Below are 23,314 nucleotides of genomic sequence, written 5' to 3'. Positions count from 1 at the left end.
ACGGAGACCCTCATGCATGCTAGTGGAAATGAAAAATGGAACCACCGCATTGGGAAATAGTTTGGTTGTTCCTGAAAAAGTTAAACATACAGTTACCATGTGGCCCAGCCATTCTACTCCTAGGTACACACCCTAAAGCAATGAAAGCATCTGTCCACACAAGAACTCCTACAAAAATGTTCATAGCAGCATTATTCGTATTAGCCAAAAAGATGAAATAACCCGAATGCCCATCAGTGGATAGACAAAGAGCAATACACCCACACAATGGGACACTGTTTGACAATGAGAGGGATAAAACACTGGTTCGTGCTACAACATGGATGAACCACGAAAACGTTATACTAAGGGCAAGACACCAAACACCAAAGGCCACGTGCTATTTGAGTCCACTTACATGAAATGTTCAAAATAAGCAAATCTATAGAGACAGAAAGTAGATTCGCAGCTCCCAAGGGATGGGAAAACAGGGAATTGAGATTGAATGCCAACAGGTACAGAGTTTCTTTTGAGGTTCATGGAAATATTCTAGAATTAGACAATGGTGGTAGTTGTACAACATAATGAATATACTAAAAATCACTGAATCAGACACTTTGAAAATAGCAAAGTTTATGTTATGTGAATTATATCTCAATTAAATAAAGACCCAGTGACAGGACACCCCACAGCCAGTGTTCCATAGCCTTGCTCGCACTCAGATTAGAACAGGACTGGACAGGGGCTCCCCACCTATGGTCTAAGCTCAATAAAACTTTCACACTAACTTCCATTAAAATCTTTGCAAGGAAAATGAATTCTGTATGTGATTCTATCTCCTATCACTGAGACATGTGGTTTGACCAAAAAGTAAATTGACACAGTTACATTGATTGAATTGGAAACATAAACATTGTAAAGAACCTCTGTGTTAAGCTCTCCTGCAGCAGGCACTAAAGTTACACACCTGCACACGTGTATGCAGACCTCTTCCTTCCGCTTCCTGTCCCTCTTCCTCTTTCCCAGGTCCCCAACAAGGATGTGCTGTTAAAACTCACCCAAAACCAGGGCGTCACTCCAGACTGTTCCAATTCCCACATCTGCCTCATCCAAACATCAAATAACCTCCCTATTTAAAAAATAAAGATTTATTCCCTCCTCCCTATTGCCTCATAAAACAAGAAAGAACCAGACATTATGTGCTCCTGGTGGAGGTACACAACACTACCTATAAGGTAGTCTTGCCAAAGTAAATAGGCCTGAATCCAACCAACAGCCTTCTAGATCTAACTACCACTACACAGGAAATACAGCGCCAGAAAAACTCGGTAAATGATACCACAGGAATGTAATCAGCAAGATCCAGACTGTGGGAAACTCTGCTGGACAAGTAACCCAGTTTCTTTTTCTTTTTTAATCCTTACCCAAGGACATTTCTTCATCGCTTTAATGAGGGGTGGGGGGAGTAGAAAGAGGAGGAGGAGGAAGAGGAGGAGAAGGAGAAGAAGAAGAGGAGGTGGAGGATGGGGGGGAGGAGTGAGCAGGAAAAGAGAGAAGAAAAGAGGAGAGGAGGGGAGAGGAGGGGAGGGGAGGCAAGAGAAGAGAGAAGGGAAGGAAACATCGATTGGTTGCCTGCAACCTAGGTATGTGCCCTGACTGGGAATCGAACCCATGACCTTTTGGTTATGAGATGATGCTCCAACCAATTGAGCCATACTGGCTAGGGCTAACCCAGTTTCTTCACAAACACACTGTGAAAGAAAAAGAGAGAAAGGGGAACTAATAGATTAAAAGATACTTAAGAAACATACCAACCAGTTACAACGGGTGGACATTATCCAAAGATACTTCATATACCAAATATTTCTAAACAAAGACATTTATGAGATATTTAGGGAAATTTGAACATTGTCTTGGTATTTGATGATACAGTATTAAGAAATTATTTTAATACTTAGGAACACTGATAGTCTTGTGTTTTTAAAAAACAGTCCTTACCTCTTATAGTTACATGCTGAAATAATATGTTTTAGATTTGCTCTAAAACAATCCCACAACAGGGAGGACAGTGGGTGTCACGGAGAAAAGAAGAGCCTTAATTTTATAACTGTGAGGCTGGGTGGTATGTACAGGATGTTTATTACACTATTGTCTTTGCATCTGAACTTTTCCATAATAAAAAATGTTAAAGGATGAGCCTTCAAAATTTGGCTTGTATATTATCAATAGTAGACAACACTTTTTGAGAGTTACGTTCAAAGCTAACATTGTCACATGTATTAATTATAACATCGTCACAACAGCTCTGACACAAGTACTTTTACTAACCCTCTTAGACAGAAGAAGGGGTTGACTATTAAAGATGCTAAGTCACAAAGCTAAGAGATTATAACCTAGTTTTCTCTAACCTCAGACCCAGAGTACTCAGTGAGAGAAGGAGAAACTGCTCTACATACATAGATCAATGTAGAGAACTGTTTACAAGGCATTGAAAGGTATGAAAGGGCAAAAAGATGATGGGGGTGAGCTGGAGAAACTAAGCAGATGGAAGGGTAACATCCAGAGATCAGAAACTCTGAGCCCACAAGCCCACACTCATCAGCGGAGGGGCTGCACCATCACAATTAAACTTGTAGCACTGCCACTGAGCAGAAGCCACTGCTCTTGTCTCATCCTTTCTCCCACATCCCAGTTTCCTACCAGGGTCTCATACTTGCAGAAGCTAAGAGGAGGCCAGCAGGCCAAGGAAATCTAAAAGATGCCGTTTGTAGACTTCTAGCCTCTCATAATACAAAGGAGAATACGGAAAAGCAGGGATGGAGCTGAGAACCAAGAGACAAAGCACCAGCACAACTACTTTGCTGTTCTTCTTGTCAAGTTACAGTGTCAGATTATAATTGCTTAACCTATGAATCTTCTGGGAAGTTTCACTTTCTTCCTCCCTTCTCCCATTAGAATAGCTGCTATGTGACCATTCAGCACTGAAATGTGCTGGTCCACATTGCAGTGCCCAGTAAGTGTAAAATACAAGCCAGACTCCAAAGTCTTAGTTTCACTCACACACACACACACACACACACACACTCATGAAGGCCTGGAAGGTTTAGAGGGACTGTACATTTGTTACACTTGCACCAACCCTTTTGATGGTGCATTACCTCCACCTTATGGAGAGGGATCTCGCAGCTTCTCCAAGGTCACAAAGCTTATGTAAGGCAGCACTGACTCTAGCCCTAGCCAACGAGCATCTTTCCATCATAGCAGGTTGCCTTTTTGTTGCCACAAAAGAACTACTGTGAGGTTTGGAAGGACTAGTGATGGGGACAGAACATTGTGGATGCCATTCATTCGCAGAGTCTCCAGCAGTCAGAGCCGACCCAACTGCCCATAACCACAACCAGAAATGACGTGGCAGATGTCAAGATGTGCCCCACCTCCAGGTGGTCAGCAAGTCCTCATCTACAAAAAAAAATTGTTTTAGAATAAGGACATGATTTCATCAACTTAGCAGGAACTATCTCTTCAAGAAACATACCTCAACTTAAATGAGCTCCCTCCAGCCCCAAACTGGCAAATGGAGCACCTGAAAAATAACAACCGCAATGAGTTGATGTGTCTTAAGAATACATGCAACCCATAATGATTCTAAGCAAGCAAGCAGAGAAACAAGTAAATAAGAGTCATTGTCACCTCAGGAGAATGCCAGGGAATCACCGCATTTTGAGCACTGGAAATTAGAGGAAAGATTCAGGCATTCAGTCTGCCTTTCTTATATCAACTGTGTCCCAGGGAAACCAACTAGTTGATGAGAGGACGTTTTTCTTTTCAGTGACATTCCAGCTAATGCGTCAAGAAGAAATGATGGAACAAGAGTAGTACCATTTTACACCCCTAACGACGGATATGAGCATGATCGACTGTCAATACTGGCGAGCGCATCAAGCAAAAAGAAAACTACAGACTTTGTGTTTCCTAATATGAGAACACAGTATCATCTAAAATATATTTTTGTCCCACTCCCACCCCCTAAAACCTAGCAAAATCTGAGCAAAGCCCTAAATCTAACCCCAGTTTTTTAGCAAACATATAAGGCTGGGAAACATGTTAGGCACACTCCAGGAATGCAAAGAATAAAACGCAGATGAGGGTAATAGCTGCAGAGCAAACGGCCCGGGGTCCTCAACAAACTGACTGTAAGTGAAAGGAGAGGCACACAGAGATACAGAGAGACTTAAAAGACACGTTAACCAATCACAAGGAGTGAACCTTATTTGGATACCAACAAGCTAAAAACTAGTAAGACAATTAGAAAAGTGTGATTGATATCAAGTACAGTTGCAGCTACGCACTGAATGTTTGTCACCGTCCCTTCCCCCCAATTTATATGTTGACTCCTCACCCCCAGTGTGATGGTGCTAGGAGGGAAGGCCTTTGGGAGGTGAGTAGGTCACAAGAGCAGAGCCCTTAGGAAATGGACAAGTGAGGACATAGTGAGAAGACTGTGAACGAGAAATCAGGTCCTAACCAGACACCAGACCTGCTGGCTCCTTGACCTCGGACTTCCCAGCCTCCGGAACTGTGAGAAGCATAGACTAGGCCACCCAGTCTATGGTATCTTTGTTACAGCAGCCCAAACTGACTAAGATGGTAGTTATTAAATTTTTTGATGTATAGTGGTTTTACAATGTAAAAACAGAGAACTATTAAAAGTTGAAAGATGCACACTGAAATATCCATCAGGCCACTTGAGCTCCCTGCACCCCAGCTCTCTCATGGGGCCCTGGAGCCCGCGCCCCCTCAGAGCACCAACGATCACTTAGGACCATTACCCCTTGAGGGAGCTTCATGGGTTCTCCCTCCTCTGCTTCATCACCCTCCAATTAGCTCGCTTCTCCCAAAGGACGCATGAACAAAAGAAATACTAGTTCTAATTTAACTTTATGTTTCTCTCAAAGCAATACTGTTTCAACATTGTAAATATATTCTAGCTATATAGTTGGCTACACACTTTTTTGGGCTAACCTGAAAACCCAAATGTCATGTAGAACATGGTTTCTTGTGAAAATCCTCTCCTGACACCAACTAGGGGCCTTACAAAGCATATTTTTGTCACATCACCTGAATAGGAAAGTGATGGTTGCCTTTTACATTAATTCAAAGCAGTTTCTGATTGTTTTTTAATTCAAAATCAACATCTTTGACACACAGAAGAGGCTGTAGGCTTTAACCCTACCTCCTTCTCCCTTCTAGAAAACCTCAGCGAAGGGGAGGGGAGAAGGTGTCTGCAACGCATGTCCCTGTCACATCTATTAGAAGCAAGAACAGGGGGCCACACTGCCCTGGCCTCACCAGCCCCTCCAAAAGGATAAAGATTCCGTGATCAGCATCCCAACGGGCCAGATTGCTGCAGAGAAAGGTGCTGAGGTTTGGACAGCTCACAGAAGTTTCCACGTGTGACTGAGCAGATGAACAGAGAGGCTGACCACAGGGACAGGAAAGCCTGTGTGGGGAGAGGGGTGTCCCATGCGATTGGGGTCCCAGAACTGGCTTTGCAGACACAGCCTCACAGATTTGGGAGGAAGAAGACAGAAGGCCTCATGCAAACTTGTCTGCCGGAGTCTGTCCCGGCACTACTTCCCACAACGGCTCCGTATGGACGTGATGCACTCTGGGAGAGTCATGGTAACCAGTGCCGGCCTGCCCTTGACAAAGCCGGGTTTTGCTCTCATCTTTGGCCATCACTGTGCTGGGTATCGCTCTCTCGGGGGAACTCTGGTGGGGGAGGGGAGATAGCGTAGCCAGTTTCTATTAGACTATGAGGAAAAGAAGAAACTTTCACTTCCAGCCAAGGTTCAGCTCAAAACCCTATTGAATTTTCTGAAACATGAATTTTCTGAATTGGTGAAATGGCCTTTGCTTTACTCATAGTCACCCAGTTTCTGAGCCAAGACTGTCCATGGGTTTCTTAAGCTCAAAGTGAAGATGAGTCTCATGTGGCTCAAAGGTCACTCGAGGGTGAGGCTGGGGCCATAAGTTTCTTGCCCTCTTGACCTGGTGCTGTCCTCTCAGTGTGGCCATTGCTCTTGCTTGAAACTCTCTCTGCAAAAGCCTGGAGTGGACAAAAGCCCCGCCTACCCTGCCCTGAATTCGTCATTACCTTCCAGGTCCAAAGCTTTGATGTTATTTGTGCTTCTGATGTCAGAAAACAGCACACATTTTCTTTTATATGTGTTACCCTGTGTGACTACTTGCTAAAAACTCTCTCATGCGTCTTCCTGTAGAAATTCTCAAAACTCAGGGTCTTCTCTCAGTTTTGTGACTGAATCCCTGTAGCTAATCATTACACCTTCCTCTCTGAGAGAGAAAAAGGCTTGTATACTCACAGTGTATCATTCTCCTAACCACAGACTTCATCTGACAGCACCTGAAATGCAGCAACATAGAAACAACCGAATTTATGCAAAATGGCTTTAAGCCCAATGGTAGACCAAGGCTTCGGGTCAGAGATTTACACCAAAGAATTATTCCACATGGAGCCACCGCCAGTTACCACCAAGGCCCTAACCTCCAAAGCTCTGTGCAGGCCCAGCAGTCACTGAAACCCCATCCTGGGCCTTCAACTGGTGACATCTGACTATGTCATCGCCTTTGGAAACACAGCTGATGCAGACCAACACTTTGTCTGCAACAGCAGTTTTCAAAGCGTCGGGATAATACACATGTCTCCACAAACCTACTTAGTCACCTACATTGGCCAAATCTATCCACTTGCAAGTTGGACACATTGCCAATAAAAAATAATTACATGTTTCAAAAATATCTACATCTAAATAACCAACATCTCATTTTAATTACCCAAACAGAAAATGATGGCAACCACAGGGTTATTAGCAGGTAATATTTGTATAATATTTACAATGTACCAAGTTCTGTGTTCAGTGAAAATAATATGTTTTGGCAAAGCCTTAATTTTATATGTATTTTACATTCTCCACTCATCTCAAAGCAACACTCCAGTTGAAGCTAATAGAAGGGTGACAGTGGATATGGAAGACGGAAAACCTCACCCACAGGCCTCCTAACTGTCCCCCCCCCCTCTCCCGCCCCCAACGACACCTTTTGCCTCCTCCTGCTCTACGTAACTCTGCAGCTCCAGTGCCAGCCTTGGGCCTGCAGGCCTGTGTGAGTAGCCATGGAGCTCAATGGATAAGGCCCTTGAAGTTCAATTCACAAAAACTTGTATGCAAATTTCAGCCCTCACCTCCAGCAATTTATTCTACTTCTTGCAGCCTCATTTTCTCATTTGTAAAATGGGAATAAGAATTTGTAGTTCATAGTGTTTTATGTACATTAGGTGAAAGAATGCATATAAAGTGCTCTGCAAATAGTAATATTATTATACCTACTCTACATATCTTGTTGCAAAATGTACAAACTATACACGAATCATCTTGGAAGCAAGAGATAACCACAAAGTCTTCTTTTTCTCATTGATGGATTATCCAAAAGTAAAATTGTTGCCTGATTTTTATAGCAATCACATGCTTCTAAATTATTTTTCTGTGCACTGTCCCTAAGGAGGCAGAAAGGAAGAGTTGAAAGAAGCTGATGATAAAGAATAAAGCATCAAAATTCTGAATAAAAGCTGGCTTTTATTGGTCAATGAAAGAAGAGAGAAAATGAGGAAGAACTAGCAACAACAAAATCTAAATTAACCTATATTACAACTTGTTAAAAAGCAATGTTTGTATTAAAACATGAACACTAGTAAGACTTCTACTGTAAGATAAAGGCAAGCCCTATTTTAAAAAATGAACTCCTGAACACACTTGCATATTTTTAAGTGTTTAAAATATATTCTTTATAGAAAATATCAGCTTGTAAACTTATGGGGAATGTAGAGTAAAGGCAGAGAGAGCAGGAAAGTACGAATCAAGCAAAAATGTGATGAGCCGGATAAGTTAATATCCTGCTTAGGGCAATTCCCACTTAGGAAGAGGCTTTCTCTCCCCACCCCTACCTCTGAGATCTGAGGTCCTGGGCACAGGGAAATGATAGAAACACATCTGTTACAGACTGAATGTTTGTGTCCCCCCAGGTTCCTACGCTGCAGCCCTAACCTCTACCACATCTGGAGGTGAGACCTTTGGGAGGTAAGCAGGTTTAGGTGAGTTCACGAGGATGGGGGCCCTTGATGGGGCATCCTTATAGGAGGAGAAAGAGAGACCAGAACTTGCTTGCTCTCTGCCATGTAAAGACACAACAAGAGGACCATCTGCAAGCCAGAAAGTGTGTACTCATGAGGCACAGAATCTGCCAACACCTTGATCTTGGACTTCTTGGCTTCCAAAACAGTTGAGGAATAGAGGTCTACTGTGTAAGTCCCCCTGTTTATGGTGTTTCAGTAGAGCGGCCCGAGCTGACTAAGAAAAGCCTGAGCAGAGTCAGCATGGAAAGTGAACCGAAGGGATTTGTTTTGAAGAATAATTTGGAGGACTTCAAACAAGAGAGCTGGACATATTTTTATGTCATGAGTCATTAAACAAATAAGAAACATAAACAATAAATTAAGTGACCATTAAAAATGCCATTATTTTAAACAATCATCAAAAGTGTTCATCTCAATTTGAGCTTACCAGGGTGTCTCTAATGATTCTGAACATCTTAAACACTTGTTACAGAGAGGCTTCGGGGTATGGTCAGGATGTTCCTCATCCTGCTCTTGAAAACCTCCACCAGTGGGTTCCCTGGCCCTCTGGCTTCCAGATGCGTTTGGCCAAAGGGAGGCACCAGCCTGGCTGGAGATGGATGAAAGGGAGGACAGTGGGATGGGAAGTGTTCCCTCGCTCAGCTCCCAGCTCCCGGCTCCCGGGCCAGGCCGCAGCCTCCAATTGCTGCGTTCCTTCAGATCACAGCTTGTGGGATCTTCCCTACCCCACAAGCTTGGCTTCTCGGGTCCCCATGGCCATTTCTCCTGTTTTCTAGGTTCTCCTTTTCAGTCCTAGGGTGCTTCAGCAGCATTCGATGACTTTCTTTCATCCTGCTATCACTTCTGAAACAGTCACTAGATTCATTGTCAACTAAACCCTTGTGGATACGCACTCTGTTCCTGTCCAGACTCTATCTGATCGGGCGCAAGAGGGCCTGATTGATTCCTCTTGCCTCACCTAGGTCACTGGTGTCTCCGGCAGGCCCCAAGCTCTTCACACTCGGGGAGAACCCCAAACAGAACAAAGTAAATAGCTTCTGTTCCCCAATTAGAAGTCTCTACCTAGTTTGAAAACTGTCACCTTTGCTGAGTCCCTGAATTCCAGATTTACTGGCCTACCTGGCTCCAAAGTACCCACCTGCTCCCCACAACTCTGCTGGTTTCCCAGACTCTGGACTCTGTCGTCCCACCTGGTTCTGTAGGGCTCCCTCCCTCCCTCCTATTCTGAGTCCTGGCCTTGACTCTTCACCAGCCTGGTGCTACAAGACCTGCCCTGCCCTCACCAGCTTGTCGTGTCCTGCCTGGTGGGCACCAGGGTGGGATTTCAGCAGAGAAGTATCATCTCTGAAAAGTTAGCAGTGTGCACTATGCTACTTTCTGTTTTGAGGACTTATTTAACAAAGTTAAGTGGCAGAATTATCTGATAGGCCTTAGAAATTAATGTAACTACTAAAGAAAACAGTGAAAATTAAGAAAATTTGCTCACTGGTTATGATTACTGTGTTGGGAAACAGAGGAGGGACTAAATTGTGATAAAATGAGCTATGGCAGAAAGTAAATTTGGATCTTACTAAATCAACTTACAAGACTTCCTTGGGTAAAGGAAGGAATGGAGCATAAGGTTTAGTAACTTTTCACCATTATTTTAAAATGAAAAATAATGGTGAAAAGTCTATCAAGAACTCCATGAGTTGCGAATGGAGCAGGAGTCTGGGCTGTGTCATGTGAGTCCCCATTTTAAGCTCTTCCCTCTCCTTGCAACTTCCCATAACTTCCCATCCTGCAGGATGCGGCTCCAGCAGGCAGAGGCACAGGAGGGTCTGCAATGGCCGAGCGAGACATCAGCACCTGCACACCCCTGAAGACCCTGAGGGGAAGTTGAACCTCAAGAACCCAGAGTGGGCTACATGGTCCAGCGCTCTCCCCACTTACAGACTTTCCAGCCAGCCTTGGAGGCTCAGGGTTTGATTGACTTCATGAGTGGAGATGGCAGCTGGCCCCCATACAAGTAAACCAAGGTGAAGGCAGGGCTATGACTAGTACTTCCAAGACATGCAATGTGGTGCCACACACTCTGCCAGAGGTGGTCCCACCTAATTCATCTGTTAGCATATTGTCAGTTCAATGCATTTAAAAGCAGTGGTTTTCAAAGTGTGGTCCCCAGATCAACAACACTAGCATCTTTTGGAAGCTTGTCAGAAATCCAGTTCCTCAGGTCCCACCCAAAATCTACTAAATCAGAAACTGGAGTTTGGGGCCAGAATCTGTATTTTAACAAGACTTCCAAGTGATTCTCATATATACTTAAGGACTTTCAGAGCAAAACTGACATTTGTCAAAACAATTCTACCCCTCCCCTAAATAAAAATCTCAATTATTTACCATGAGGTCAGAAAAATATCTATTGATTTTCCTTTTCTATGTAGTTAACTCTGGAACACCAGGGGACAGATAACATAGAAATCATTAATCATTGGCTTAGACACACCCTTTGCAACAAGCTCACTGTCCTCTTCAGGCTTTGCTCACCAGACTGCATGGATACTCCCTGAATCACTCACCTGTGCCTACAACAGAGTCTGGCACAAACACTGGCCCGGTGCACAAGTCACTATGATGAGTGGAGGAGAAAGGGGGAATTGGTGGGGATGTCTATCAGCATGAAATCATTTGAAAAGAACAACCCCCAGTGCCTGAGCCACACAACAGTTAACCTGCATAGGAATGGCTGACAGCTGACTGTGTGTCCATAAAGACTTTCTACAACTGGCCGCCTAGTCTCACATGCCTCCCAGCTGCAACAGCTGGTATGAGAACAGATTTGTAAGAATCCTCGCATCTTCCCAGAGAGAGGTTCAACCATCTCCTCTGAGGATCCCTGAACAAGAATTACAAAACTGGCACCGTGTCAGGAGTGAGCGTTCTGCAGGATTCTCCTTGTAGAGTACTCTTTGTGAAAAGGCAAACGAGAGGGAGGCAAATTGTCAGGAAGTTGCGTTTTTACAGCAACTGGGAGACAAATCTAACTTCTTACCAGAAATGGAAACCCATATGATATCATTGTACTGCATATGAATTATTAATGTTGACTTTTTTTTGTAAATTAGGTATTCAGGAAGGTTCCCATTGACATCATATTTGACATCATAATGCTTCATCATTCTAAAAGCTTAATGAGATGAATTATTGCTAGAAAAGAGAGAGAGAGAGAGATCAAGTACACATTTTTGCACTCTGGGGAATACCAGAGACAGAGTAAATAATGAGGATATGGTTTATAATTCATGTACAAAGAGGAAATTTAGAAAAACGATTACAACCCACTACCGTACACAGGAACAGACAGCAAAGACTTTATTTTCCCACTTGAGTGTTTCAGGAAAGGGGCGTGCAGGAGGCCGTGACTAGCAACTATCTCAGATCCCTAAGGTGTAAGAAATCTCAGTCTAAAAAGAAATAAAGGTAAGGATTTTATAAAATTACCTTAACCACAAGAAAGTATAGAACACGTTGAAGACTGAAAAAAATAACATAGTACTGCATCATAAGTCCTGACAGTATACTATTAAATATATTAAAGTAATTCTGTAATAATAATGCTGTAGGTTTTGTATAAATAATAATTCTAGTCTTGTATTTAATTTCAAATCTACAGTTTTTGAGATTCACACATGCAAATGAATGCTGACTCACTAATCCAGAAGTTTCATTCCTAGTAATAGCTTGGAACGAATTAAGCTCTTGTTTGGAAATCTTGTTGATAAAGCAAAGCGAGTTAAATTCCAATCCAGGTCAAGACTTTCAACACTTCAGCCAAGTAGCAATGATGTTTATAGAAGTTTATACTAGCTGCTAATAATTTGGACTCACTTTCCATCCAGTTTTTACTCCATTTGGTCTCTAAGGAGCCTCTTGAGGGAAGTATTAAAACATAGGGAATGAATTCATTCATTATTCTTTCTCTCATTGAACAAACATGGAGTACCCAGAGTTGCCAGGTACTAAACTGGAAATCCTGCTCCTCTGAAGGGCAAAACACACAGTTTCTCCAAGGCACCAAGAAAAGCATCAAAATTCCTAAGTTGCCACCATTCGGAACTACTGCTTCATGTCATCAAATTTCCTTTCAACGAGAAGGCAGAAAGGATACTCTTTACTGATAACATCCCAATTTAATTATTTCACCAATATACAATGGTATTCCCCTAAATACCCCTGAATAGTGCTAACTTTATGTGAACCGGTGTGTCAAACAAAACAAAACAAAACAAAACAAAAACTTGACCAAAGAAAAACAGTGTTCAGCACATGCTTCCACAACAAATGCTCAGTGGGGAGGCCGCACTGCCATGCATCCAGGTCTCTGGTCTTTGGAAATTCCATCGCAACATGGTCCACTTTCAAAAGCTAGAAAAGAAAGCTTATACTTGGCAATATAGTAGGTGCTCAATAAATGATGGTTTTTATTATGATTATATTATATTGCATTATATAATTATTACCAAAGAAATCCTACAACTATAACTAGCCACCCAGTTACTCTTCATGTTACAAAACCAGATGCAGCTAAAATAAGTTCACTAAAAGAAGCTTTTGGTTTTCCAGACTGACGCCAGCATGGGCAGTCCTTGTCTTCACCCCTCCACTGAGAACTAGGAGTCTCCTCACACAAGGCCAATTGTTGAACAACTTTTCAAGTATCAAACATACAGTCGTGGATTGGCTCCTGGTACTCCACTGACCATGTACAAGCTGTGATTCTATCTAACATTAAGAGTCATGGAGGTGTCCTTTTCCCCTCTGCACAAGGGGTCGTACCATTGTCATTCTGTTTGCTACACAGATAACGGGCCCAGTGGCCAGATTTACACAATGAAAATCCTCTTGGATTTAATAGTATTTTGGGAACATACAGAAGGGCACTATTTTCTTCTGCATTTAAGAAATATCTAGCGACTGCTTTAATCATTTAAACAACTTTCTCCACTTCCTCACAATTCCACCCTCCTGAAAAATGAGATGCATGTGCAGAATCTTCACAGTCAGACAGCTACACTGCACTGGAAACTCCTTCCCTCTCTCAGCTCCACCGACCCTCCAAACTCAGGGCAGGCTCCCTCAGTTATGTCCAGGGGGCAGCCAACCCAAACAAGGGATAAACAACAGGTTCCACTCTGGTTCTCTTCCTCCGTTTTCTTCCTAGGTTTCCCAGCAAACACACCCTCATCCATTCACAAAGCCCCACCGTCTGCTTCAAAGGCTCCATGCACCTGGGCTGCTTTCCCCAGGTAAAAATTGTAATGGGAGTAACTAGGGTAACCTTGCACCGGGTCTGCACCATTCACCTACGAGACACGCAAATCTGAGCCAGTGCTCAGATTTCATTCAATCAAACTCGCCACCCCTCCTCTCGCATTAACCAAGTCACGGCCTTCCTCCCCTCAGTGAAAACCCGACCAGCCCGCGGGCTTCCCACCGCGCTTCCTTCTCCACCCATACCCCCAGAACCAGCTCCCAGGATCCCTCCAGGCATCTTTTCTGCTCTGATTTCCTGCACCCTCATCACCCCCACAAATGAAAAGTAAACTCCTCCTTAGAGACAACCGCCCCAACCCCCACCGCATCACGACCACTCAACTCCGCTGGAACCCCCTACCCGTGCAAACTGGACAGACGGGGCGGACGGCCCCCCACCAGCTTGTGCCTGTGCCTTGCGTTTACCTTGACGTTGGAGTAGTTGGTCTGGGTCTCGGCCTCCGCGCTGCTGCAGCAGTGGCGCCTCCGGCCCCTGCAGGTGGTCCCCGTGGGGACCGCAGAGTCGGTGCTGCTGCCACTGCCCAGCTCTGCGCGGCGGGCCCTACGGACCCGAGCGGCGCTCGGGGGTCCGGACGCGCGGCTCCGGGGTACGGCGTCGGCGGCGTCGGTCTGGACGAAGAGGCCGGGCTGGGGGGCTGCGGAGCCCTGCGACACGCTGGTGATATGGCAGGGCGAGTTGGACTCGTCCGAGTCCCGACAGTAGATCACGCCGCTCTGCGAAACGTGGATGCTGGGGGCGCAGCCCATCCCTTGGCCGGGCTCCCCCGCGCGCCCGTCCGCGCCCCCGGCGCCCGGACCCAGCGCACCCGCGGCCACCTGCAGTGAGGGGGCGGGCGCCTCGGCAGCGGTGGCAGCACCCGGACTGCGCGCCACCCCCCGGCCTGTCTGGCCGTCGCTCCGTCGGGCTCGCCGCGGTGCCCCCAGCCGAGCCTCCGGGGGCCGCGCGCGTCACCCCAACTTTCCCTTCTGGGCCATCTTCCTCGCTGAGCGGGGAAGCGCGCACCCACAGCGCCCCGCGCGCACCGGCAGCCGCCACCCTCCCAACCGCGGCGCCCCAAACACGCTCCCCGCGCCTCCGCCTTCCCCTCCTCCCTCGACTCAGCCCGCGCCGCCGCCCAGCTCCACCTCGCCCGGCTCCCGCGCTCGTGACCCCCGGGCCAGGGCGCCCGCCCGCCGGCCTGCCTCTTCTTTCCCCACTTTCAGTCCACGCGCGTCCTCCTCCCTCCTCAGGTGCCCTCGCTCCGCAGCCGCCGCTGCTCCGGCCCTACGGCGCCCCTCCGCCCCGCCCGCTGCTCCCCAGCTCTCCTGGGCTGGGCGAGCGTGCCCGCCGCCAGGCTCGGTCCACTGAGCGCCAGTGCGCGGCCGGCCGCCTGCACCACGCCTCGGCGCCCTCCCCTCCGCCTCCGCTGTCCAGCAGCCTCCTCCCTTCTGCACCCATCCTGGGGCCGCCGTCCAGTGCCCCAGCCCCTCTTCCCCTCGCGGCATACACCTGGGGCCGCGCCCGGAGGGGCGGTGTAGAGAGGGGAGCGCCGCAATAAGCCTTCCACGGACACGTTGCAACACATCCCTGAGCAAAACATCAGGACGCCATCCCGAAACAGTAGGGACCCTACAGCCCAAGCCCACCCACCCGAACTGGGCACCTCCCAGTACGCTCTGAGAGTCAGGGAAAGACCTCCCGCCTCCGCAGTTCCGCCTTGCGTTCTGAGGGCCGAGTGGGATGGAGACTCGAGACTTCTGAGGAAGTCCATTCCATGTCCACTCATCGTCTGCAGGTCCGCGCCCAGGGACGGGAGGCCCTACAGAGGAAGGAACACTTAAACACGCCAGTTCCCCTAAGGTCCAAGGAAAGAACAGAAAGAAGCTCTCCGTGTGGTTCTCGGCTTTGTCTTCCAGAACCTTCACCTCTTTCTTGGGTGTCACTAAAGGTTCACCCCGGCTTCTACCCCATCCAGCCTCCCGTTGTCAACTGCTTTTCCTCACACTCTGGGCAGGGCAGTCAAACTGCCTTCCATCCCTCTGGCGAGCCACACAGTGCAGACTTCACTCAAGGAGAAGAATACCTGTAGAAGCAAGGCTGATTTTCATTCTCCCGGGATAGGAACTCTGGTTAGAACTGCAAGGCAACACTGCCCCTTTATTCATCAGGTCTTTGGGTGACTCCTGCCTGCTGCCACAGCAGCACAGGGGAGAAACGAGATATCCCAGAACGGACTCAATGTACAGTTGCTCATTAGGGCAAGAATGCAGAATCACAATGCAAAGCACAAGGAAGTATCTAATTTGAAATAATTTATTTGATTCTTCTTTTCTTTCACTTCCCAACCCTTGAAGCAAATGAATGAAGACTTCGACAACTTCTAACCTTCAAAGAGAAGCAAGGTGTCACTCCAAATCTCAAATTCAGATATGGATAGGAGGAAGCACTAGTCTAACCTAATTATTCCACCTTTGTTTTTCTTCTTCTCAGTTTAACATTTCAACTTTCCATCTTGCAATCAGCACCTGGAAGGAGAGGAAGGGGATGGAAGGAGGGAGGAGTTGGTGGAGGCAGAGGGGGAGGAAAGGTGGAGCAGAGGGAGAAACTGAGCTAGGACACAGCCTCGATGCACGCCTCGGCCATGCCTGCAGGGAGGACTCTGAAGCTGAGATGGTGCTTCGGCATCGTCCTGAGGGCAGGCTAGGAGGACAGGCCATTTTTACCCCCACGTGGGTCTGCAGTTGCTTGCAGGCCGCCTCAGCAACCCCAGGCAAGGTTTCCCTCTTCAGCGGAGGCACTCCCTTTGTGAGACCAGCAGTTCAGCTGCAGGCAGCACTCCCCAGCTGGGGGGAAAGTCCTTTTTCCTGGACTCACAGCTTCCACCACAGTTACCTTCCAGGCTGCCTGGGTCCAGGCTTCCTCGCCCCTATTCATGCCTCTAAGAACCCCACATTAAATGCTAAAGACTAAGAGACAGGGACAATCATTCACTTGAAATAGGCTTAAGCCTGATGACTGCCATCTGGTCTACTTTCAAGGGACCATTCAGAACCTGGGAAAGCATCATCAGAGTTCAGTTACAAAATTGCTAGTGTCCATACCAATCCCTGATGTCGTGTTAGGTCGGGAATTAATCACCCCTAATGCACATCTAGCACTCTCTTCTATAGACCCATTTCGGCCATTATCCTTCATGGAGCTACCAGTGGCAGCCTTTCTGAAATTTGGAGCCATGCTAATTTTCATGCCAGTCTGCCTTTTCAGGGTTTTCTCCAGGAATGCAGCTGCTATGATGAAACCCCCCAGAGAAGAGAACAGGGCCAGTCGGTCACTGAGGATTTTGAAAGAAAGAAGCCTATGGCAGAACAGAAATGACAACCAATCTTCTGGTGGCAAACATCAGGGGCTCGATTATGAAGGGATACATCACCCAGAAACAAACTGAGGTTGAGCTTTCTACATTAAAAAAAAAATTAAGCCCTGGCTGGTGTGGCTCAGTGGATTGAGCATGGGCTGTGAACTAAAGAGTTGCTGGTTTGATTCCCAGTCAGGGCACATGCTTGGATTGTGGGCCAAATCCCCAATAGGGGGCATGTGAGAGGCAACCACACATTGATGTTTCTCTCCCTCTCTTTCTCCCTCCCTTCTCCCTCTCTAGAAATAAATAAATAAAGTCTTTTTAAAAAAAATTAAGCCTTGACAGGGTACATAACCTCAAAGTTGCTGGTGAATAGGACTGAGCTGCTTAAGTATGTTAACTGAACATTTCATATTGGCACCAGTGCCTTTCAATGAATGCAAGTCTTCTGCGGGAATAGGCAGCAGAATGAGGGAAATGAGTTAGGTGTACATTTTACTTACCATGCCCTGAGTAGTCAATAGTTTCAACACCTTCCCCAGTCACTGCTTCCCCTGCCAATTCTGGTTTAGTGAAAGGAAAAACATAAAGTAGCCCTAGAACCTCCACCAAGTGTCTGCAGTGGGGATGTGTCACCTGCCCCCATTGCTGGCCCAGATCTGGTCACTGAGACCTATAGAAGTGTGCAAATGGACGACAGATGGTTTCACTGAAATCCTCCTCTAGCGTAGCTGTGAAGCCTGAGTTCTTGCTTGTGTAAGTGATTTCTGGACCGGTTCCCATGTCAAGATTTCAGTGAATCCCAGGATACCAGCAATCCACGGGCTTAGATGCCGCAGATAAAATTTAGGCTCCAGTTACAGAATAAGGCCAAGAAAAACAGATCTTATTTAAAAATTGAACTAATTGAAAAAAATTAGTTATTATCAATGTCCAAGAAACAAATCAAAAGAAAGCAAAGTAAATCAGAAATTTCTTTAAAAACTAAACCTCAGATATGTCCAGGGTTAGCCAAATGGTTTATATGTTTTGTACTAATATTAAATAAGAGCTTATTTCAGAATCATGACCCAGAGACATTGCAAGACTCTGAACAATTAAGATCTCTTCTCCCTCTAAGAAGGTATGACTCTTCCAGAATTTCTCTAAAGAAGCAGAATATGCAATTAATATGTTTTGAATGATTCATAACCATAGAGGTTAAAACAATAGCAGCTTTCTGGTTATTCTTTAGATAACCAAACATTTAATCAAGCAATCAACCTTACAGAGCTTCTGGATTCAAACCACATTCCTAATGGTGGAGATTATTGGAAATCTAACCACCTGATAAGTGAAGTGATACAGTCCATTAGGTAGCCAGGTACAGTGGAAGGTTGTGGAAGGTTCATCGAGCTCAGAGTGAGAGGGGTGAATCTGAAACCTAGCGCTGCCTCTTATGGCTGTATAACCTCAGGCCTCAAGTCACTGAACCTCTACAACTCCATTTCCTAGATAATCTGCCAAGTCTTTAAAACACCAGCATTGGGAGATGCTATGGAATTTTTCTCTTTCATTGCATTATTCAGCAAAATCACCCTAAAGAATTCGTCTGAAATGCAGTGGTTCCCTGGTCCCATCCCAGAGACTTGGATGCAGAGATCAAGGAGAGGTCCAGCATCTGCCTTCCCAAAGGAGGTGAGTCCAGGCTAGCCTTTCCACAGCCTCCCTTGCGAACTAGCACAAGAGTTGAAGTTCTTACAGGAACCTACAAAACCCTACATGATATGGCCTCTGCCAAACCCTTCTGAGCCCTCCTCTCTCTCACCCTCATCACTCTCTCAGCTCCAGCCACATGACTCCTTGCTGTTTCTCCAGGAGACCTAATGTTACTAGCCAGGAGTATTTCCCTCTGCCTGTTACACACACTGTTCCATCAAAAACTGAATGGCTAAGTCCCTTACTTCCCTTAAGTCTCTACTCAATACCTCCTGTTTAAAATTGCAACCCACATGCATCCGTTGTCCCTCCACCACTTCTGATTCCCCTCAGTCTAGTCTATTTTTCTTTTTCCATAGCACTTATCATCCTCCCACTTATTACATAATTGGTGCATTTATTTTTATGTTTCTTGTCTATCTTCTCTTATTACAATATAGGCTCTATAAAAGCAGAATTTTTTTTCTTTACAGTGAGAGAGAGGAAGAGAGGAAGAGAGGGAGAGAAACATCAATCGGCTGCCTTCTGTATGTCCCCTGCCAGACAGTGCACCCACAACCTAAGCAAGTGCCCTGACAGGGACTTGAACTGGTGACCTTTCAGTTTGTAGGACCACAACCAACCAACTGAGTCACACCAGTCAGGGCAGGAATTTTTTGTTTTTTTATTGACTGATGAACCCCAAATTTCTAGAATAGTGCCCGGCATATAGCAGGTGCTCAATATTTGTTGAATAAATGAAATTAATTTTTCCTCATTTTTTCTTTCCTCTTTGGGCTTTGTCTTCTCTTAAATGCCACATTTCAAAATTGAAGGTGTTTGGGTTTTCTTTTCTTTTATTGAATAGATTTTTGTCTTTTTAGTTTCTAAAGTCAGTCAATGCATTTGACCTGAAAATCCTTTTGGTAATATACATCAGAAGAAGCCTGCATAATAAAATAATAATTTATGCAAAGATGTTTGTAGCAGTGCTATTTACAATAATGAAACTAGAATAACCAAACATCAAACACTTAGGAAATGGCTCAACAAACTACCCTAACATTTCAGAATACCACTATTTAAATGAGTACAGATGAGATAATGTTAGGTTAAAATATATATATATATATATTTATCAATCTATATCTATATATATATATATAGATATAGATATAGATTGATTACAACTAAGGAAAATGCATATCTGTTGAAGTTCACAAGTGAATGTAGAGTGATATAGATAAGGAAGTGAAGATCAACAGATTTATTTTTTCTGAAAAATTCTTTCAGTGAATACAAAAACAGTGTAAATGAATAAGCACGATATCTCCTAATCTCTCCTCAAATTTTTTTTAGCTAAATACATTTCCTTTTATGGACTTCCACTGATTTTGTTTCCTTCAGACAGAAGATGGAAGAGAAAAAAAGTTAAAGATGGGAAAGAATCACAGATAGACGGAGACAGAGGCAGAGAGATTAAATGTATACACATTTACAAAGGAAATATTTACAGAAACAGACACACAGAGACACAAAGTGCAAGGGCAAAAGAAAGCAAGAAACAAACAAAGACACAGGGAGCTACTTTGGTGGTGAAACATTTGAAGGGTGGTACAGCTCTTTTAAGAGAATAAAAACATGTTGTATTTTTTACTCTAGTTGCACCACTTCTTGGACTTTTTGCCATAGACCAAATCACATTTAGGAGAGGATGTGGCTCACAGCACAGCTTTCTCATGCCCATTGCAGAATATGCAAACAGAGAAGATGTAGGTAGAGATTCAGCCAACATCTGACCTCCTTGGGTCAACATCATAAAACATGGAATCCACTGAGCACTGGACCCTGAATCCATATAATACAAAAATATTCTGTTCTTCCTGTTGGCCAGAACTCCACAGGGAGGGGGTAGACACACCCTGGGAGGAACTACAGAATATCCTTGCTACTTGCCTTCAGAATTCTACTGGACCCAATCAGGCTGTGGAAATAAAACATTCATTTCCAAAAATCTTGTAAATACATCTCACAAGATTTTTAAGCATAAAGGAATATACAAATAAAGCACAAAGCACAGCCCTACTCCAAAGGTGCTTATAGAGCAATCAGGGAGATGGGACTTACACATGCGAAATGAGGGCACACCATACATGAGTGTCTAGGCATAAGAACAAAAATGAGTGGTACCAGCACTTGTTTAGAATAGTCATGACAATTTGGGAAGGCTTGCTGGAGGAGGTGGGGCACGCCAGCTTGACCTTGACCAGGAGCTGGGCGAGGGAAACAGCATGAGCAAAGGCACTTGTGTATCTCAAAGACAGTGAGCAGGTGAGATAACTAGACATGTCTTCTGAGGCAACAACAGTAGAATTAAAAGGAGAAGAAAGACAAGATAGAGACTGAAACTTCTCCTGTATGTTGTTGAAGTCATGTAGATTCTACCACCCCTAAGAAAACTCTCCATGTGAAAATCTAGATTTAGAAAACAAATCCATTGTCTTGCAAATAAAATTTGTATTTGTCAAATGATTAAACATTGGCCTTAAAAAGTAGTAGTAAACAAGCATAAATACACTTGTTTATTAATTACTACTTGGAGGTTCCGGGTAGTCTAAGCCAGGGTCCAAGTCATTAATTCACAGCAATTTGACTAAGATATACAATGCATGAAGCAAAATACATTTGTTCTGAATTAGTATGACATTCCTAAATGCCTCATGGGCGATAAAAAAAAAAAGGTTCGGGTTTCCGAGCAGGCACTCTTCTGCCTGCATGTGCACTTTGCTAGGCGTACCATCCACTCCAAAGGATGTCATTGCACTACATGACACTGAAGCCACCCATTCGTTCATTTGTTCAGCAAATATTTACTGAGTGGAACCATGTATCAGATACTAAGTAGGCAAAGGGGAACAAGACATAAAAGTGTCTTTTGTCTATGAAGTTTAGAATATTGTGGGAGGTTGGAATAACAAACAAATAATAAAATTCTCTGGTTGGGGTGAGAGTCCTATAGGGACCAACTTTGTTGATATGGTAGTAGGAGACTTGGGTAGGGTTATGGACATTTAAGGTTCTCAGAAAACCTTATCAAAGAAATATCATTCTTTGTCTTCCAGCCATCCACCCACCCACACAATTAGAACACTGCTTGAATGCCCACCACTGTGCCATGTACTGTGAGGACACAAAAAAGTAAAACCCTCAGTCCTGGCTCTCAGGCAGTCCCACCAGGGACACACACACACACACACACATGGAAGCGTGTTAACACGTTCTTTGAAAAAGTAATCCAAGCACAAAGAGAAAGATCGCTGTGGGTGGAAGTGATGGAGATGTCACTGGGGAGATGGACAGTGGCACTAAGAAGAAAGGGCAGTAGCTGGATAAGAACAGAGAACATTCCAGAGAGACTAATGGGAGCTTAGGCTCAGAGTTGGGAACACACACTGAATGCTTGATAAACAAGGAAGTACATTACTCCAAAGGTGTGTGGTGTGGGGGAAGAGAATGGCATTATTTTGGTTGACGAGGTAGGCTATGACCAGAGAACCAGCCAAATGCCAGACTAAGGAGTGTGGTGAAATTCTAGTCATTGGGAATCACTGAAGATTTTCAATGAGACTGTACCTTAGAAGAGCTGTTTTACTTAGATAAAGCTGGTGGCATAGTCAAGAAGGACTGGTGAAGGTAGTCAGGAGTGAGGATTGGGAAAGAGCTACAATGGTCCAGGCCTGGGACACCAAGGACTATTATGGACTGAATTGTGTTCCCCCCACCGCCATAAATTCGCATGTTGAGGCCCTAATCTCCAATGTGACTATATTTGGAAACAGGGCCTTTAAGGAGGTAATGAAGGTTAAATAACGTCATAAGTGTGAGGCCCTAATCCAATACGGCTAGTGTCCTTATAATAAGAGGAAGAACACCAGAGCTCTCTCCCTCTCTCTCCAGGTGCACTCAAGGAAAAAGGTCACATGATGAACACTGCGAGAGGGGTCATCCATCAGCTTCTGGATCCTGCGTACTAAGCAGCCCATGGTTCCCCTTTCCCAGCGTGGCTAAGAAAGCAGTCTACCTGCCAGGACTTCCTTGGGTTTCTCTGCAGTCTGTTCTACACAGGGATGAGTTTCTTGCTTCATATGCAGATGGCTAAATCTGGTCTTTTGGTACTTCTGTTTCAAGAACAGCTTTTGAGCCTTGGGATTTTATTTCTTAACTAGCTAAAAGGTGCCTCAGTGCTGCAGCTAAACCCAAGGGCCCTGCATTAGCACATTCTGTGGTTCTGATGTCTTAATCCTCTGCCTTTGGTGACTGGAGGTGTGAAAGAAGGTGTTCTAGATGGCTTTTGGCAGGAAGTTTCTTCCTTCTCAGAGCCTGACATTTGCTCTACAGCATGGCACTTCCTGAGTTACACCATGAAACATCTCCAAGGCAACAGCAGCTGGGGGCATGACTGATTGCTTCTTCATACCTCATACGATGTGGCTTGTAATAAATTAAGTTTGATGTAGGAGACCTTCCAGGGTGTTCCACACCAGCAGCTGTCAAACTTTAGCACACATCAGAATTGCCTAAAACACAGATTACGGGGCCTGAGGATTTGCATTTCTAACTAGTTCCCAAAGGATGCTGATGCTACTGATCTCAGGTCAAACCCTGAAAACCAGTGTTACACACAAAGTGAGATACTGCAAAGCAAAAACAATGACCAAAAAAAACAAAACAAAACAAAACAAAACCAAAAACGCTTCACCTCTGATGTTTTCTTTTCTGAAGTGTAGTATAATTT

The 23,314-nt window shown here is 44.9% G+C and overlaps 1 protein-coding gene across 6 annotated transcripts in view; it reads right to left on the bottom strand.

The window, feature by feature from the left end:
* Window positions 1–23,314, bottom strand: part of PDE8B (phosphodiesterase 8B) — a 222,423-nt gene that overhangs the window by 181,246 nt on the left and 17,863 nt on the right. For 3 of the 6 annotated variants that reach the window (XM_036020445.1, XM_028527179.2, XM_028527188.2), the window contains exon 1: window positions 13,910–14,251. The exons of 2 other annotated variants lie outside the window; for them this stretch is intronic. In XM_036020445.1, coding sequence (XP_035876338.1) covers window positions 13,910–14,251 — 342 coding nt within the window. Of the gene's footprint in view, window positions 1–13,909; window positions 14,557–23,314 lie in introns of those variants that run through there. One more of the 6 variants, XM_028527169.2, reaches the window with a different exon arrangement.

This window comes from Phyllostomus discolor, chromosome 3, assembly GCF_004126475.2.
Source record: "Phyllostomus discolor isolate MPI-MPIP mPhyDis1 chromosome 3, mPhyDis1.pri.v3, whole genome shotgun sequence".
In the NCBI taxonomy this organism is placed as follows: domain Eukaryota; kingdom Metazoa; phylum Chordata; class Mammalia; order Chiroptera; family Phyllostomidae; genus Phyllostomus; species Phyllostomus discolor.
This window is presented reverse-complemented; position numbering and strand designations above follow the sequence as displayed.